The sequence below is a fragment of the Eubalaena glacialis genome, chromosome 14, assembly GCF_028564815.1.
Source record: "Eubalaena glacialis isolate mEubGla1 chromosome 14, mEubGla1.1.hap2.+ XY, whole genome shotgun sequence".
NCBI lineage: Eukaryota > Metazoa > Chordata > Mammalia > Artiodactyla > Balaenidae > Eubalaena > Eubalaena glacialis.
In genome coordinates this window covers 23,432,040-23,449,974 of record NC_083729.1, presented here as the reverse complement: position 1 = coordinate 23,449,974, position 17,935 = coordinate 23,432,040, and the positions used below count along the sequence as shown (strand labels likewise).

Genomic DNA, 17,935 nt, shown 5'->3' with positions numbered 1-17,935 from the left:
TATCTTATGAGATAAACGTAACAGTTCTTCCCCCCTCCCTATCTACTGACCTAACATGGTTTTAGGAAGCTAAACTCACTGGAGGATGGAGATGCACCATCAATGTACTGTAATTTAAGTACGTTGAAATTGAGGGACTAAAGATTCCCTGTCCTGTTGGTTCAGAATCACAGCAGCATCCTTTTATCTGAGGATAGAAGATACTTCTAGTACCTTCCACCATCCACCAAATATAAGTACCAAAATATAAATACATTCCAAAACTCTGAAATAAAGGTTTTTTGTAGCTAGCTGCCCCTCAGTCTGATGCACAGAGAGGTGTCGGGCCCTTCTCATGCCCTCACCCAACATTAGGTACCAAATAAGATTAATCAGAGAACATCCTGAACCACTAAGAAAGCATACCCGACAGTAGAGAGAGAGGACAGTGAGTTAATATAAAATATTTATCTCTGCAGCCGTTTAGTAAAGGGTCAAATAGCCCTAAACAACTTAAGTCCAAGTGGCACTATCAAGAGGAAGTTAAATTATACTTAATGGGCTGTATCCAACAAAAAGGCAGAATATGATGTAACAGCAAGTTCTAGGCCATGGTCAATGGGGATGTCCCTGAGGTGAAATCTGAAAAACCCTGCAGTCTCACGAGTAGAAATACAGGTGAGGAGCCTGACCAGAGAGATGGTATAAAGGAGCTAATCACAGCAGATGATGTCAAGTGATTCCTAAATTTTAAAAAATTTTAAGGATTCTGGAAAGATGGCAGTGATGGCAGTAACAGCATAGGTTTTTTGGTTTTGTTTTTTTTATCTCTCTGAATCCCTATGCAAAAATCAAGGAAATATCAAAACTGAAAACCCATGTATATTTACAAAAAAAATATTTTGAAAATATATTCCCCTCCAACCCCAAAATACAAGTGAGTGAAGACAAAGCACCAACAACCATAAGACCTGCATAGTATCAGCATCTGAACAAGGGAAAGAGAAGAAAAGCAACAGGCTATCTTACAAACCTGAGAACAGGAGAACCCCCAAATAGCTGACAGGTATTTGCTGGAAATGACAGGCAATCTGAAAATAGCTACTGAAACTAGGAGAGTTCTTCCCCAACCCAGTGGTGTGTGAGAGCAAGGGGGCTTTGGTAAGATCTGAAGGAGCTAGAAGAGTCTGGCCACTGAGCATCCCTTCCAGGAAACGACCCACACTGAGAAGAAATTTCTAGGACTGAAATCAATATTGACTAGGATAGGGATAATAGAGATCACAAAAAGAGAAGACATACAGATTCAAGTGGGGGAAAGAAATAGAGCCAGAAACATCGGAAGGCAAACTGCCGTATTTTTTAACACTATATGAAAATTAAAAAAGAGTAAAGGGAGCTGTGTAAAGTTAGAAAATCTCCTGAATCCTAAAAGTTCTAGCAAGTTAATTTTATGTTAAAATGCATAAGTATCAAGATTGAACCCCATCCAAATTACAATAAGAATTTTAAAAGAGCAGAGAGGACAGAATAACATCCCTACAGAAAAATGAAAGCATACCAGAAAGACAGGCCCACAGAGGAGATAACAATGGTAAACTATTTCAAAATGAGTTAACAGACAAGAAAACAATGAAAATAACATAAATCATTGTTATAAAAATCAGAAACTAGATGGTAGAACTCTCTAAAGAATTTGAAATAAAAGGAAAAACTAATTTCAGAAATGAAGACTAAATTAGAAGGTATGCAAAAGCAAATAAACATAACAGTTAATGCCTTATGAGAAATAGAAGGTGAAAAGAGAAACTTTTTTAAAATCAAAAAGATGATATACATCAAAGAGAGGCAAAGAAGATCGAACACACAGATAACAAGAGTGCCTGAAAAAGAAAACCAAAGAAGGGGGACAAAACAAATGTTTAAAACTATAATTCAAGAAAAATGTTCTTATTGAAACTACTTATTAAAACAGCATATCTGTATATCTGAGAATACTGACTCAGATGGAGCAACACCAAAGTATCAATATATTATAGTAGAACTGCTGTACCTTAAGGAAAAAAAAATACTGTGGGCACCTAAGCAAAAACAGCTAATGATTTATTAGAGAATGAAATTTGGGTTATCATCAGAGTTTTTGACAGCAATACTTTATACCAGAAGAAAATGGAGTAATATATTTAATATACTCAAAAGGAAAAAATATTATCAACATTCAAGGACTCAAGGAATATTGCTCCTATGAGCCCCTCCTAAGGAATCTACTTGAAAACAAACTTCAAACAACCAAAATGACTAGAGATATATCAACATGATTGATATGGGCATTAAACATACAGCACTTACAGACTAACTAAAGGCTAAAGAGGAAAGAGTATATGTAATGGCAATGTGCCCAAACAATGTAGATAGCGTTCAACTTCAAGAAATTTTAGGAGAATAGAGAGCACATATACCAAAAAAAATGTTTTTACCAATCTCAGTTTTTATATTGATTATGGTATAGTAGTAGTATTGTTACTCTGATACTATTGTGTGTATAATGGAGGATAAAGTGAATGAGTATAGAATATTCTAATTCCATTTTCACCTTTGTTCTTGAAAACCAAGACTCTCAGTGTGAAAAAAGAAATACAGATGTAAAACAGAAGAGGTTAAATTAAAAACCCTGTAGTCCTGAATTTGATTTGGAATTGTCAGTGTGAACTCATGGGTATTTTGTCATATAAATGTGTGTGTGTGTGTGTGTATTTATGCTGATATACATATGTATACAACATGTATATTTCCTAGCTCTGTCCACTAAAGAAGCCTAGAAACAATCACCAACCCAGTAGCAATAAGTATCTATAGCACCCCGATTGTATACTTAAAATACCTTTTTTCACTAAAAGAAACCAAAGCTTTTGAAAAAATGGCTGAGCCCAGGTCTGGGGAAGGAACATTTCATCATACCAGATAGCAAGGAAGCAAAAGAACTCAGGAAGCTACCACTGACCAAAAATGTGACAATTTGAGCTTCTAAGGAATAATAATTATGATTAATTAAAACTCAAAATATGTTTAAATTCATGTATTCATAATGATATACAAACAACTAATTAGTCAACTTCAGAGGATGATAGAGGACCAATTCATTACCTTGAATACTGCAAATAAGGAGAAAGAATTGAGCATTTATCCTGCCTTTCCTATATGAACTATACCACTGGGTAACAACATAGTAGGTAAGAGGAAGCATCTCTTTATAAATATATGTCAAATAATAAATAAGGAAAAAAGTATATAATTTGAATATCATTATTTTGCAACTCCCAATAAATAAACGAACCTAGGCATTAAGCTTCAACAACTGTTAACATCAAAAAAAAGACAGCAATAATCAGACATTGATCTTGTATCTAGAAGGGGATGCTACTCCACTGTTTAAAGAGTTGAAATGTTTTAACCTCACAATGGCAATGATATGTATATTGCTTTCATTTTGCCCTAATAAGGAGAACAAGTTATTAATTTTCATCATGTACTCACAAGAAGGGTTACTTTCTCCAATTTATAATGAAGAATAGTGTCATATACATTTATGGATGGTGAATGATTATATTTACTTGGATTTTGGGTCATTATTTTGTTTAACAAGATCTACAGTGGCCATCAAAATGGTTCAATATGCCACAGCTCCCATGAAGTTCAGCTCAGTCAACAGATATGGATAAAATTGAGTTCCATGGATCAGAATAAAAATGGTATATAAGATCCACAAGAGCCACTGAGCACTCTTCTGTGGCACAACCATATAGGCCTTTGATGTGAGGCAGATCCTTATTATTGTGATTAATGATAGTTGAGAACTTGTTTTCCTTTGTATCATGTTTTATTTCTTTGCATTCAATTGAGCAGATGAGATGGCTTAGCAACAGTAATAAAACCAGCACAATCACTACCTAGCCTATTTTTTTAACATTGTGCTGTGTATTACTAATTGATTTGTCTCTTCTTGGAGGGTGCTGCAATATACTTAAAATGAAACCCAATGCTTAATGGATTTTTCTTTACTCAGCTGTCTATAACCAATCAGTATTTTGACGTTTGTGGGTTCTTTATACAATATAGCTGTGAGTATTAAACTAGGTTTCCAGTGGGTGGTATAATTAAGAACAAGATAAAGCAGTTCTTGTCTTTTCTCTCTCATAAATGAGTTTTAATACAATAGTTGTTTTTTGTTTGTTTTTTAAGTAAGAGAAGAGGAAAGAGCCGGGTTTCCTCCCTCCCCTGCTCCCAATCCAGGCTCCTCCTTGGGGGCCATTTAATCCTCCTACAGCTCTGCAGAGCCTCAGGGATCAATGTAGACTCTCAGCTGGGGAAATGTGAGGACCCTTGAACTCTCAGACTGGCAACTTGGCGTCAAGCCCACCTCGCTGCTGGTCTCACTGTGACCTTGATCTTCTCTTTAAAAGCCAAGATTTTCCTTTGTTGCTTATTACCCAGTTCCTCTCCTATGTCTGCTTGCTGATCTTGTAAACATTCCAGTTACTAGATTTCCCTTTTGACACCCCCTGGCTCCCCGTGGCCTCTCGGGGGACCAGAGTCCTGACACTGAGCACCTGTTTTCCCTGGTTTGTGCCCATGACCCCCTAAAGTGCACACTCTGCTAGGCTAAGCTACTGTGGGACTTTCTGAGGCTGAGGGTCTACCTACCACGTACCCTGACCAGACTCCTCTCCCCTCACGGTGGCCTGCCTACTCTCTGGTCCTGGGCAAACTTGGTCGGGTTTAACTGAGCTCTGGGCTCATAGATTTAAAAAGGGGGAAAAAAAAAAACTGACTTGCAGAAAGGTTCCATGAGGATTTCATGGTGATTGTAGCACCTTTTCAAGTCTTGAACTTAAACTCAGAAGATCTATGTTTAACTCCTACCTTGACTGATTATCCACTCTGTTTACAGCAGGCTGGCTCTCCTGGAAAAGTTGTCATATAATGCAAATATTGTCCTCCCTCCACCATGGTCCCAACCTAGTATCTACTAATCTGAATCTCCAGGGCCCTGGAATCTGTATTTTTTAAGGTCCTTCGGTAGTTTGGGAACCACTGAATTCAGATCTCTCCAAGGTCCCATCTTGCTGTGGCATTCTGTGATGTCTATGAGATTCCAAACAGAATGAGCAAAGAGAACCAACAGGATGAAGCTTTAGTAAGACAAGCCCACACACATCAGAAGCAGGACAGCCCTTCACAATGGGCAATAAACTCAGAGACCCCATACCCCCAAGAAGTGCTGCTGGTGGGACACAGAAATTAATTCCAAACAACTCTGGGCAGATTTATGAGAGGCAGGGCCATCCAAGGGAGCAGGGAGGACCACCGTGCCTCGAAGGCTGTGGGAGCAACAGAATTCCGGCTGGATGAATCATGGGTTTGACCTGGGATGGCAAATCCTCTATTCCCATGGAATCCACTTCAGAAAGAATTCCCGCTCTGGACCTTTCCATCAGCAGTTGCTGAAAATGAAAACAGAACTTTGTGCATAGAAACCACCTGAGACTAATATATGTCTACTGAGTTGGGAAAATACTGGTCCCTTTATTGAGAAACAGCCCTAGAGTCCCTTCTTTATGGACTGGGGAACATAAATCTTGAGATTGGGTGTCTCTGCTTCCTCACAGTCAAAAACTGAGCAGGAAGTTACACACTTTTTAAACTATATTCACTATGCGTCTCTAATGCATAATGTTGTTCTAAGCACTTGGCTTAGGTCATCATTTAATACTCACAGCATGTCTAAGTGCTAGGTGATATTGTCTCCACTTGTTCAGATTAAGAAATTGAGGCTCAGAGAGGCTATAGAGTTTACCCCAGTTCTCATACCTCATCAGAGGTAAAATCCAATGAGAAAATTTGGCCCATCTGGATCCAAAGCCCATTCCCCTCTTCCTACCTCGTCAGATGCCCAACTTGGCCAAGAAGTAGAAGCCCACCCTCTCTGGGAACATCTCAGAACCTTCAGAACAATGTTAAGCGAGGCTGAAGTTAGAAGAGGGTCCTGCTGAAGGACACGCTCCGGTAGGGTGCCGAACCCATGCCTTCCTTGAACTGTCTTCCTCAGCATACTCTTCAGGGGAAAAAAAATCCATATTTATATTTATGTCTAAATTCTTTAATTTCCAGGACTGAATTAACTAAGTGAACCATCATGCTTCTGCCCCAGATTGATAAGGCTGCCCCCAAACCCAGGCTGCTCGCTATAGGCACTGAACCTGCAGAATAGGCTTCAAGGAGCTGGAGACCACGGGGAGGAGTGTATTTTTTAACTTCTTTTCTGAGCTGTTCTTTTTTCCCTGCTCCTATCGTCATCCCCAACTCACTGAGTTTAAATTCCTAGGTGCTGTTGGCGGATGGATCCATATACACAGAAACCCTGTCCGCATTTCCCATTGTCAGGAACAGCACCAGCCTTGGGTGCAGGCAGGTGTCAGTGACACAGCTCACATTTTTAGAGTTTTGGACTTTACAATGACCTTTCATACCCCTCGCTTTCTTTAATCCTCATGGCAACCCAGCCCCTTTCACAGACAATGGAACACGATCAAGGTCCCATAATCAACAATGATGAAGCTGCTCCCAAACTCAGATGTTCGTGCTGATTTCAAAGCCTGAATCCTTTCCGCTTCTCCCCTCTGGCACAGCCCACACATGTGATTTGAACACTGGAGAGGGTGAAAGGACATCTGGCCAAGACAGCTCTGCTGAAATGCCTCCAGTAAAGAGTTAGTCCTTTGAATTAACAGGTTACCCCTTATAATACAAATAGGTGAGAAAATTAACAATCAGCCATTCACACCAAAGATGAATGGATTCATCACCTTCTTGCCCTTGAAACAACCTTCAGAAACCAAATAGAAACCAACATCTTCATTCGAAAAGATGAAGCCAAGAAAGGTATTGAGCGCTCAGTATTGAGTAGCTGTATGCAGCTTTGGTCTCCTGACCTCAGCTCTGGGGCAGTGTCACAAAAGCCCACCACAGCCAGCCCGGTTTTCAGATTATCAAGACTGCCCAGTGTAATCTCAATCTGATTGCTAATAATTAGCAACCCAAATTAACCTTTCATTTTTGCATCAAGTTAGTTGAAAGTCATCAAAAGAATTTTATGCTTTAGCAAACAAAACTATATACACCCAAATTAATTTTTTCATAATTTTCTGTAGGTAGAATTCGACTTAATCACTTTAAAGGGAAATAATTTCTTCAATCTTATAATGAGATTTTTGTATTTTAAGTAAAAGTGATTTATCAAGAGCACATTTTTTTTGGAAGTTTTTATAGGTTATAAACATGTTAAAATTCCTGCCAGGATGAAATCTGACAATTCCCCAAGGTCCAGCCAGGCTCAAAGATAGAAAGTTTGGAAGGAATGGCCCAGTGGCAGTGGAGGGGTGGGGATGTGCTGGGTGTTCCTGAGGCACCCCCAGGAGGCCACCTAAGAGCATTGGGCGCTCCGGGTGAGGACAGAGCACCAGGAAGCGGTGAGGGGCTTGGAAAAGGACATGCACCAAAGGCAGATGTGACTTGTTTCCCATTTTTTACACTCTCTGTTACATAGAGAGCCTGAGAGCTGCTTCTAATGCATTTCCAAACCCAACCAATGTGGGGGAGGAGGGCATGGAGCCGACTCTGGGTCCACTTTACTCTTTTGATCTTCTCCAAGCTAAGAAGATCCTATATGCAGATATCAAACTTTCGGAAACGGGTTAGATCCAGTCACAATAGCACAGATTGAGCACCTGTTGTTTGCCCAGCACTGTGCTGGGCTCAATGAGAAACCAGGAGAGGACCTGGCCACCGCCCACCTGTCTCACCTGAGAGGAGTCTTCTCTCCCTCCTCAGAACCTTCACAGTGCAGTGTTAGCCAAACCCTCTTGAGGCTCTTTTACTGTTACTGTCCTGTCTTGTTGCATCCCTTTGGGTCTCCCTTTAGTAGGCTGTAAGCTTTTTTAGGCCAGGGTCCAAGTCTGCTCCATTTGTGTCTCTCCCTTAGTATCTCTCTGGTCCAGGGCCTGGCACACAGTAGATCCTTAACAGAAGTTTCCAGTTCAAGTGACTGATTAGTGTTCCTTGCCCTGACATGGGTGCCATCTTGGAACGTGGGTTTGGCCTCATGGAGCGGACAGCTCAGAGGCAGCAGAGGGAGGCCCACAGAGGAGGGAGGGCCAGGCCAAGTGAGTGATCGCCTTTCCTCTTGTGTGCAGTTCACTGGCTGTTCACCACATGCGGGGCCAGTGGGCCCCACGGCCCGACGCAGGCCCAGTGCAACAATGCCTACCGGAACTCCAACCTGAGCGTGGTGGTGGGGAGCGAGGGCCCCCTGAAGGGCATCCAGACCTGGAAGGTGCCAGCCACCGACACCTACAGGTGGGTATGGGGGAAGGGGAGGGCAAGGGGCAGATCCACCCTCCCGAAGAGGACTGGGGTCCTGCCGTTGGGTGCATGCCTGCTCTCCTGGGGTGCCCGGGCAGGCCAAGGCTCCGAAGCCACAGACTCTGGCCCACATTGGAGTGTAAGGGCTGGAGATGGGGAGATTTGGGATAATGGAATATGGCAAGAAAAGAAGCTGTGTCCTCTGTCCTCAATAAGCCCACAGACTCATTTGTGGAGATGATATGCATGCATGCACCAGCTTTAGAACATTCTTTAGCTTTATTAATAACTATAATTATAGCGGGCTGTTCTTTGAACTTCATGCTGTTCAAATGAGGCAATGAATGTTAAAGTGTTTGGGAGACAAAAGTATGATACACATGAAAGATGATTTCTTATGCTTGCGCCTCCTTTCCTGGGCCTTCATTGTTTGCAAGTAAAGCAACTATTCTGGAACTCTTATCCCAGGCCCAACCCCACAGTGTTCCACCAGAGCCAGGCCAGGCTGGAGGGAGGCCCGACTCCAAAGGGCACTCAGATAAGCGAAGCTAATGGCAAGGCCTAGACCAGTGGCTCCTAACCTTGAGCGGTCATCGGAATGACAGGAAGGCCAGTTAAAACAGAGATTGCTGGTTCCACTCGCGGAGTGTATGATTTTATAGGTCTGGAGTGGAGTCTAAGAATATGAGTTTTTTTTTTCATGCTAAACATTTTTACATTAATGAAGCAAATATGACAAAACGCTGACATTTATTGGATGCAGGTTGAGGAGGGAGACACCAGTGGTGCTCACTGTACTCATGGTATCCATCCATATTCATTCATTCACCGAGAATATGAATTTCTAGCAAGTTCCCAGGTGACGCTGATGCAGCCGCTGGGTTAACCACAGCCCATGCTGTCATCCTCGCTCAGCTCAATGCCTTGGGCAAGGCCAGTGCCGCAATCCTCGTTTTACAGTTGAGAAAACGGAGGCTCAGAGCGTCAGGAGCTTCCCACGGCCACGTGGTCAAGAAATGGCCTCCAAGCCCAGACTTCGGAGGCGCAGCTCTGTAGAGGTTCCTCCCACCGCACACGGCTGGGCTGTGTAAACAGGAAGCATCATAATCATGCTGTCATTTGTGCAGATGTCCCCTAGAGGCTGAACACAGTGGGAAGTGAGCTGCTTCCCCTCCCGCAGCCCCCAACCCCCGGCACGTCCTCAGCCCCCTGGGAAGGAAAGGGGCTTCTCAGGTTGCCCTGTTTTCCGCACATTCCCACCCCTGGGACTTCAGTGTAAATGCGTTCCGGGGAAAGCCCTAAGTGCTTTTTAAATGACATTCTGGGCAGGAATGCAATAACAAGGCTTGGCTGCAATCAGATTAGCTGCTCCAGGTCCCACACATCCCTAGTAAATGGCCAAAGACCTCCGGCTACCCTTGGCCACGCCATACTGAGCAGGCCGGGCCTCCCCTTCCGACCTGGCTGAATTTCCGGGGGTCATCCACTGTCCTAGAGAGAAGGGGATGCATGTCTGTTGAGGACCCACTAGGTATTTCTCCTCCTTTTCACAATGAGGTAGATGTTATTACTATTGTTTTTATCCATATTCCCTTGTTTCCATATGAAGAAACATGTCAGGAAGCTTAGCAATAGATCTAAGGCCACTCAATCAGTGACAAAGCTGGAATTTGAACCCAGGACCCTCAGTCTCAAAGTCTGTTGGTTCTTTCCATTAAATCTCCTACTCAGGAAACAGGAAATGGGAGGAGGCATAGGAATCATACAGCACGCACCTCCAGGAAGCCTCCAGAAATGAGAGCCTGGGAGGGGAGGCCCCACCGCCTGAAGGGATACTGGCCAGCCCAGCCCTTGGTGCAGATCCCCACATACAAAAAGCAACGTGAAGAAGAGAGCAGAGGAGCTGTAAGGCAGACAGAGACCTCAACACTTAACCCCCAGCAAGACCCATTGTCCCATCCCTGCCCAGGGCGACTCCCAGGCTAGACTGGCTCGAAGTCCTCTGCGACTTATAGAGGTCCTCTTGGGCTGCGTTCCTCCTGAGATAGTGTGAATCAGACCCATTTCCAAACTCGGGCGGGTTATTTAATCTCTTGAGACTCTGTTTCCCCACCTGTAAAAGGCGAAGGTTGGGGGTTGCTAACACCTGCCCAGTTGGTTGCAAAGATTACGTACAAGTGCCTCGCACATGCCCTGCACGCGGCAGGTGCTCCCCAGCCCAGCTGACTGCAGAGAAATCCCCTGGAGTGGTGTCAGGCAGTGGCCAGACAGCATTTCCAGGAACAGCAGTAGTTCCTGACTTCTCTGCTTCCAAGGACTTTTTTCTGACTTCTTCAGATGGGCCCTGCCTTTTGAAAGATTTTGCCTGCCAAACTACACTTATTAAGTAATGATTAATTCATTTTCCTATTTTTTATTAATCACAGCTATATCTAAGTCTAGCCAGGTTTCTGATCTGTGTAAATTGCCACGGTATAGCCACCTTGTGTTGCTACAAGCCCAGCCCAAATCAGAGAACTGTTTCCGTTTCTCTCTTTGGAATATTGAGACTAGCTCCCAGCCCCCAGCACTGCCTGCTGAACACTCACTAGAAACACACGCAGGAGCCGTTTTTCTGTTGAAGCAGGACACTTCGAAGTGCCCAAATTTGTAAAGGGGACTTCTGATCAGGACTTTTTTGAACTGGCCTGAGAAGCACCATATCAATATGGAAGAATCAAAACCAAAAAATGTTGGGTTTGGGTTTTTGTTGTTGCTGTTGACTCCTTGTTTTTTAACCCAACAAAGACTGTTACAGATATTCCTGACCCTCACCTCATCCTTGACCCTGGATAAGGCTCGGGACTTGGACAATAATGTCTATTGGTCACATAACGTCGCATCAAAGAAGCAGACCATTTAATGATTTGCTATACAGACCACATCAAAATGTCCCCAAGTCAGCATATCCAGGTTGAGAAGTCAGGTGCCCTTTTTCTGGAAGATACTTTCTCCATATTAACTAATTCTTATTTAGTAAGTGCAGTTCGTCTAGTGAGACAAACATAGGACACACAGGAGGATGGATGTAAAAGGTTCTTGAGAACAGAAAGGTTGGAATCATTCCTTAGGGAGTCCATCTATTCCTGGAAGAGTGTGGCGCTCAGCTAGTGCTGCCTGGCTGCAGCTTGAGGCCTGGCACGATTATTGCTACAGTCAAGGTCTCTACCTACTGATCAGAGAGGTGAAGGAAAGCAAGCTATACTTATCAAGCACCCACTGTGTGCCACAGTGGGGCGTCATTGCCTGGGGCTTGCTCAGGGATGCATACAGGTAAAAAAAAAAAAAAAATTCTTTTTTTTAATTAATTTTTATTGGAGTATAGTTGATTTACAATGTTGTATTAGTTTCTGCTGTACAGCAAAGTGAATCCGTTATACGTATACATATATCCGCTCTTTGTTAGATTCTTTTCCCATATAGGTCATTACGGACTACTGAGTAGAGTTCCCTGTGCTATACAGTAAGTTCTTATTAGTTATCTATTTTATATATAGTAATGAAAACACCTCTACTCTTAATTAACTGGTCATTTACCCGGTGTTCCTCTCCCATCTTCTACACCTTTGTCTACTACCACGAAGAGGGAGAGGAAGGACAGGCCGGGAAGGAGACAGCAGGCTAAGGTGGGGTTTTAGGGGCAAAACCTAAATCTCCATCTCCTCCCCCCCCCACACACACACACACATACACACACACTGCTTTCCTGCCCTGGGCTTCCCCTTCCCCTGGATTTGCCACTTCCTCTGTCAGAACAGGAGAGGTGTCCAGACCTGCTCCCCTCCTGCTTTGCACATCTCAGCGGACCATATTAAGCACCTATTAGGACACTATGCTTGACCCTTAAGTATATAAAGAGGTACAAGATCCAGTTTCTGCCCAAGAGGAGCCCCAGTCAGTGGTAGACGTAGGAACAAAGCATTTCAGTGTGATGTAGAAAGTACTGCAATGGAGGTTTACACACAGCCCTGTGTCAGAGGCCAGGGGAAGGGCTTGAGTTCATGGATGGCTTCCACAGGGAGACAGAAGCCTGAGTTAAGTCTTGAAGGTGACAGAGTTGTCTACGAAGACGAGGGGAGGGGCTTCCCGGTGGAAGGAGTCCCTGGGGCAAGCCAGGGCCTGCAGGAGCTGAAGCAGGACCTGGCCCTGAGGCTGGAGCCTCACCTCCCGAACACGTTCAGCTCCTTCTGGTGCCAGCGTGATGGTGGTGGTGAGAGAAGCAAGTGGGGAGGCAGGGAGAACAGAGGGAAGGCTGGTGAGGTCATTCAGGCAAGAGTCAAATGGGGCTAAACCAGGGCAGGGGAAACATGGCGGGAGAGGCTGAAATGTTTAGGCGGTAGAATCAGCATGACTGGAGGATTGAATGGGTGGGATGGGGGTGAGGGGGAGCAGGCAACACCCAGGAGGACAGCCGTGCGTGGGGGGCTGAGGAAGCCAGGACAATGAGCGACAGCTCCTGTCCCAAGTAGCCTGATTGAGGAGGACAGGCAAGGATGAGGGTAACAGCGAGAGGGACACCTGATCTGGGAGATTTCCAAGTCTTGGTTCTGAGTGCCCATGGAGGTGGGCGGCTAAGGTAGATCAGAACAGGAGCGTGGATTGTGGCGGGTGTGCTGGGGCAGGAGCCTCAGCCTCCGCCTAAAATGGAGACGCACACTGACTGAGTCCAGCTCCAAGGCCCGGGGGGATTTTGTGCGATTCGGCGTGTGACACCCCGCGCAGGGGCAGTCGCATGCAGATGTCAGCCAGCCAGCCTCTCGCTCTCCTGACTTCTTCCCCTCTTCATCCTTCTCTCCCTCCTCCTAGCCCACCTGCCTGTTCTCCTTCCTCTCCAGGGTTCCATATCCTTCCCTGTCCTCCTCCTCCCCCAGCTTCCCACGTACACACACGCAAATACACACACGCACACGCATGCGCACGTGCACACATGCACACAGATCGGCTCTAAAAACATTCATCAAGCACAGCCCACAGCTCCTGATGACAGTTCTCACATGGTTCACTTGTTCCTCAGACATCATGTACAAGAGGTCTCAGATCCCAGCTGGAGCCAGCAAAGCCCACCGGCCAACCTGGGCCACAGCTGTTCCTGACGGCCTCCATCACTCACACTAGTTTCCTCACCTGACTCCACAGACCAGCACGTGCAGCTGGATGACACCATCATTCAAATCCACAAGCGGCCATGGAGCACCTACTGCCTGCCCAGCTCTGAGCCGGGGTGGTGCGGGGCAAGGGGCCTCTGGTTGTCTGCCAGGCACTGAATAGATGCTGCAGAACTTGTAGAGAGGACTGAGCCTCTGCAGCCTTGCAGTCTTTGCAAAGACCACAGGGCAGAAAAGTTCAATAACAGTCCACAATGCCAATAAAGTCCTAAACAATTGTAGAAGAGAGTCACAAGTCATGATTCATTGCCAGAGTAATTGTGCAGATAGCCATAGCCATGAAGAGCACAGAGCAGGGAAAGTCGAGGGAGGGGGGCAGCATTGAGCAAAGATCCATGAGCCTCAGGCAGAATGAAGTTTGGGTTCAACTTCTGACACACTGTATGACCTTGAAAGTGTGCTGCCCCTCCTCTACAAGGGCCTCATCTGTCGAAGGAGGGGGGTGGAGAGAGAGGTCACAGACATCTCTTCCAGCTCTGATATTCCTGGGTCAGGAAGGTGGTAGGGAACGAGTGGACGATGAGTCTTGCTCATTGGTGCAAAACTGGAATGGAACTGGGGCAGCAAGGAGTGCACGCCTCCACCGCTGACCCCCGGCGGTGTCACCTGATGGCTCACGTGACCCATCTGGATCATACGACTATGTACCTGCACAGAGCTCTCGCCCTGACCAAGCCCTGCACATACCCAGCGTCTCCCGTTCTCTCATAGCAGCCCTGGAGGCAGGATGGATACGCAGGGTGGACCTAACTATTCTGATCTCACAGAGGAGGAAACCGAGACCCAGAGGACGGAAGGGACTCACTCACGGTCCCACTGGGTGTTAGAGGCAGAGCCCAGAGCAGGTGTGGAAGAGAAATGAGGTGCTTCCTGCTTCCCCAGGTGGGGTCCTCTCACTCCTTCCCCCCCTCCATCGCCCCCGGCAGCCCCACCAAGTGTGCCACCGACACCGCCATCACGCTGCACACCAGCTGTGCTCTCCTTTCAGGGTCCGGCAGGCAGCCACTTTGATTTGCGGCTAATTCTTTATTTTAAAAAGATTCACAACTCCATTACATCAGATAACAATAGCTCACAGTCAATAATACAAAATGCAAACCCGATAAGCATCCATTCTGACGAGGGGACATGGATTTAGATGAAGACAGACAAACAAATTACAGCATCAGCTCGCTGAGAACAGTATCCTGTAACTTCCAGTAAACAGGAATCACTGCAAGTCATTTTTCCCACCTGAGTGGCAAGTATATTAATTTGTTGTCATTTGTCAACCATCAAAATAAGTTGTTTACAAGGGATGGGAAAAGGCTTCAAAGATTCAGGCTGAGGTTATTATACTGGCACAAGTTTGTGTAACGTGATTCGTACAGTGCGGGGGTCTTCAGAAGCGCCAAGGCTGGCCCTATGCTCCCACTGGCTCCCTGTGGAAGTAGGTCCTGGGTGAAACTGAACACCCTTGACCCTGGCTCCTCGGCCACACCCTGCTCCACCTATTGCCCTGCTCTCTAGAATCCGGGGCCTTATTCACTCACCCCCTTCTGCCTCTCAGAAGTCACCCCAGGAGAGGAGCAGACAGGCTCCCCCAGGGGTACATCAGCACAGCAGTTACTATTTGTTACTCACTAGCTACCCTCCAGGGGCTGAACTAGGCCCCTTATAAGGGGCATTATCTCATAGAACTCTCACAACAACCTTTTAAGGTAAATATTCTTATCCCCCTTTTATAGATGAGGAAACTGGAGCTCAGAGAGGGTACATAAACTACCCAAGGTCACACAGCTGGCGAGTAACAGGGCCAGAACCAGGAGAGGTAAGCAAGGTGCCTTGGACACAAAAGTTCAGGAGGCTCTGGCTCTCAAGGTTGACCAAGTGCAAGGCCAACACCTGGGCGGGAGATGTCTCACCCAGTTCCTGGCCCCGAGTGACAGAGTTGGATTTGGATCCAGGTCTTTCTGCATCCAGCCTGTGCTTTTTTTCACTGTGGCACAGCCCACCCAGGAGGAGATGGGCCTTCTAGTAGCAGCTAGAAGTTTCCAAAGGAGTGAAGCTCTGTGGTGGGATTTCAGGCCCCACAGGGCTGATGAGGGAGGCACTACCTCCCCTGCCAGTAGCCCAGGTGGGCAGCTGCCTGTCCCGTGTCTTTAAGGCACTGATAGTCCAGGGGGAAGCGTGGGGCTGAGGCCATCACGCAGGAAAGCAAACTCCAGCTGCTGACACCTGGGTGCCAATCTCTACTGTCTCCTTTGGGGTCTGTAGAGCTGACCCCAGCCCAGAGTCCCCCTTGCACTTGGCAGCAGTTTGTAATCTTTTCAAACCCACTACTTACCCTCATGAGGGCAGGGGTCCTTGTCCTCATTTTTTTCCTTGGTAGGGGAAGCTGAGGCTCTGAGAGGTTAAGCAAGTTGTCCCAAGTCACACAGCCAGCAGAGCACCCAGGGTATGACTCAGAACTCAGGGCTCTTTCCAGCCACCTCACTGCCAAGAACTAGGTCAAGACCCAAATGGGGCTGGAGTTCAGACTCGGTTGGGGGCAGGAGAAATAGGAAAGAAGGCTTAGAGAGGGGGGAAAAAGCATGTCAGGAACAAACAACTTCTAAATTTAAACATGTGAAAGAGTTCAGAATGTTTCATAATGCATGCAGATTGACTATGCAAATGACTATGCAAATAATGCAGAAAGGATGAGACGGGTACAGCTTACCTCTCAGCCATAGCAGGAGTGGGCAGGGTGAGGACTCCCTCTCGGGCAGCAGTTTTCCAAGCCAACAACACCTTCAGATTAAAACGACTTTCTTAGGTAACCTACCAAAGCCCCGGAACCCTGGAGGGGCCAGCAGGACAGATGTGGCCCGTCTACGGCCACGTTGCTATCTCTACACTCCACAGAGTCTCTGGAATGCCCAGCACCACCCCGGCCCCAGGCTTGCCTTGTCTGAGCTAAATAATTCTGCTGCTTTCCTTTCACCAATGAGCCTTCCTTCTTCTTCAACCTTTTAATTGTCCTTATCTCCTCTCCTTTTCCAATGGGTCAGGAGCGAGGGTTTGGCTGAGGGTCTGAGTGAATTAGGATGGGCCAGTAGCTTCTCAGACCACCCTCGTGCATCCATATAACCTCGCAGCAGCATGTCGGAGGGGAAATGGGCTCCATGAGGGGAAATGTAGAGCTCTGGACCAGGGTTTGCCCAGTCCAAATGAATCCCTCTGGGCCTCGGTTTCCTCATCTGCCAAATGAGATTGCTAACAGCTACTGTTTACGGCTACTGGGGGGATGCCATATGCACTCACGCCTGGCACATTGTAGGATGCTCAGGAATTGGCCCTACTTCCCTCTGCAGAGCTACAACGCCCCACTTCCCCACCCCAGCACCTGGGTTTCCTGCCTCTTCATTCATGTTCACACAAGCCTGACTCGTACCCTCCACCTCTTTCTGCTTGTCTGGGTCCTACCCGACCATCACCTCCACCACGAAGCCGACTTCAGACCCGCACCCCACACGCCCCAAACCAGCCAAGGCCTCCAGCACCGCTGCCTCAATGTCTGTCGCGGTCCTCCGCCTCTTTCCCGGGCCCCGAGCACCGGATGGCCCTGATTTGTGCCGAGACCTGCCACTTTCTCGGGGCTTTCACCCATTATCTCCTTCTGATGTTGAACCTCCCCGTGCCCCTGTGAGTTCGGAAAGGAAAGAATGGTCCTTCTTTGATGAGGGAAGGATCTGGGACTCTGAGAGGACACACAACGAGGAGATGGTCCACTCCGCACATGGAACCCCAGAGCCCTTTGGTCCCTCCGCTTTGCCTCCCCGATATAACCACCCCCACAGGGAGATGTCGTAACTCTGTCTCCCCAATTTCTTTGGAAGCCCCTCGAGAGCCTGGAGCCCATCTCTCGCCTCCTCTTAGGCACGTGGCCTTATGCCAGTTTGCAACGATCTCCCATCGGTGCCAGGCCCCGGAGACAGGACAGTGGGCTCAATTCTCCCTCGCTCTCTACAGAGACCTCGGCTCCTCACCTGCCACGTTAGCCATCAGCTGGCCCTCCGTGCTTGTCTCTGCAGAACAGGCCCAGGTTCTGCCTTAGGAGAGCCTCCAGGAGGCCCCTCGCATGCTTGGAACACAGGACATTTCCTAGAATTATAGGTGGAGAAGCCGCCGTGTGCGCACGTGTGCAAAACCATCTTGCAGCTCTCCCTGGAAGCTTTTCTTCAAGGACCTTGGATCTGAATATGCAGGGACTTGAAAGCCCCCCAAGTTCCTCTCCCTGGCAGCTGGTCTCTGGGGAGGCATGTATATCAGGCACGCGAGCTGTCTTCACGGCACACCGCTCTTCTGATACG

At 46.8% G+C, this 17,935-nt stretch overlaps 1 protein-coding gene across 1 annotated transcript in view; it reads left to right on the top strand.

The window, feature by feature from the left end:
- Positions 1 to 17,935, top strand: part of ALK (ALK receptor tyrosine kinase) — a 756,061-nt gene that overhangs the window by 689,491 nt on the left and 48,635 nt on the right. Inside the window, exon 13 of the mRNA XM_061210871.1 lies at positions 8,229 to 8,391. Within this exon, the coding sequence (XP_061066854.1) occupies positions 8,229 to 8,391 (163 nt within the window). The remainder of the gene's footprint in view (positions 1 to 8,228; positions 8,392 to 17,935) is intronic.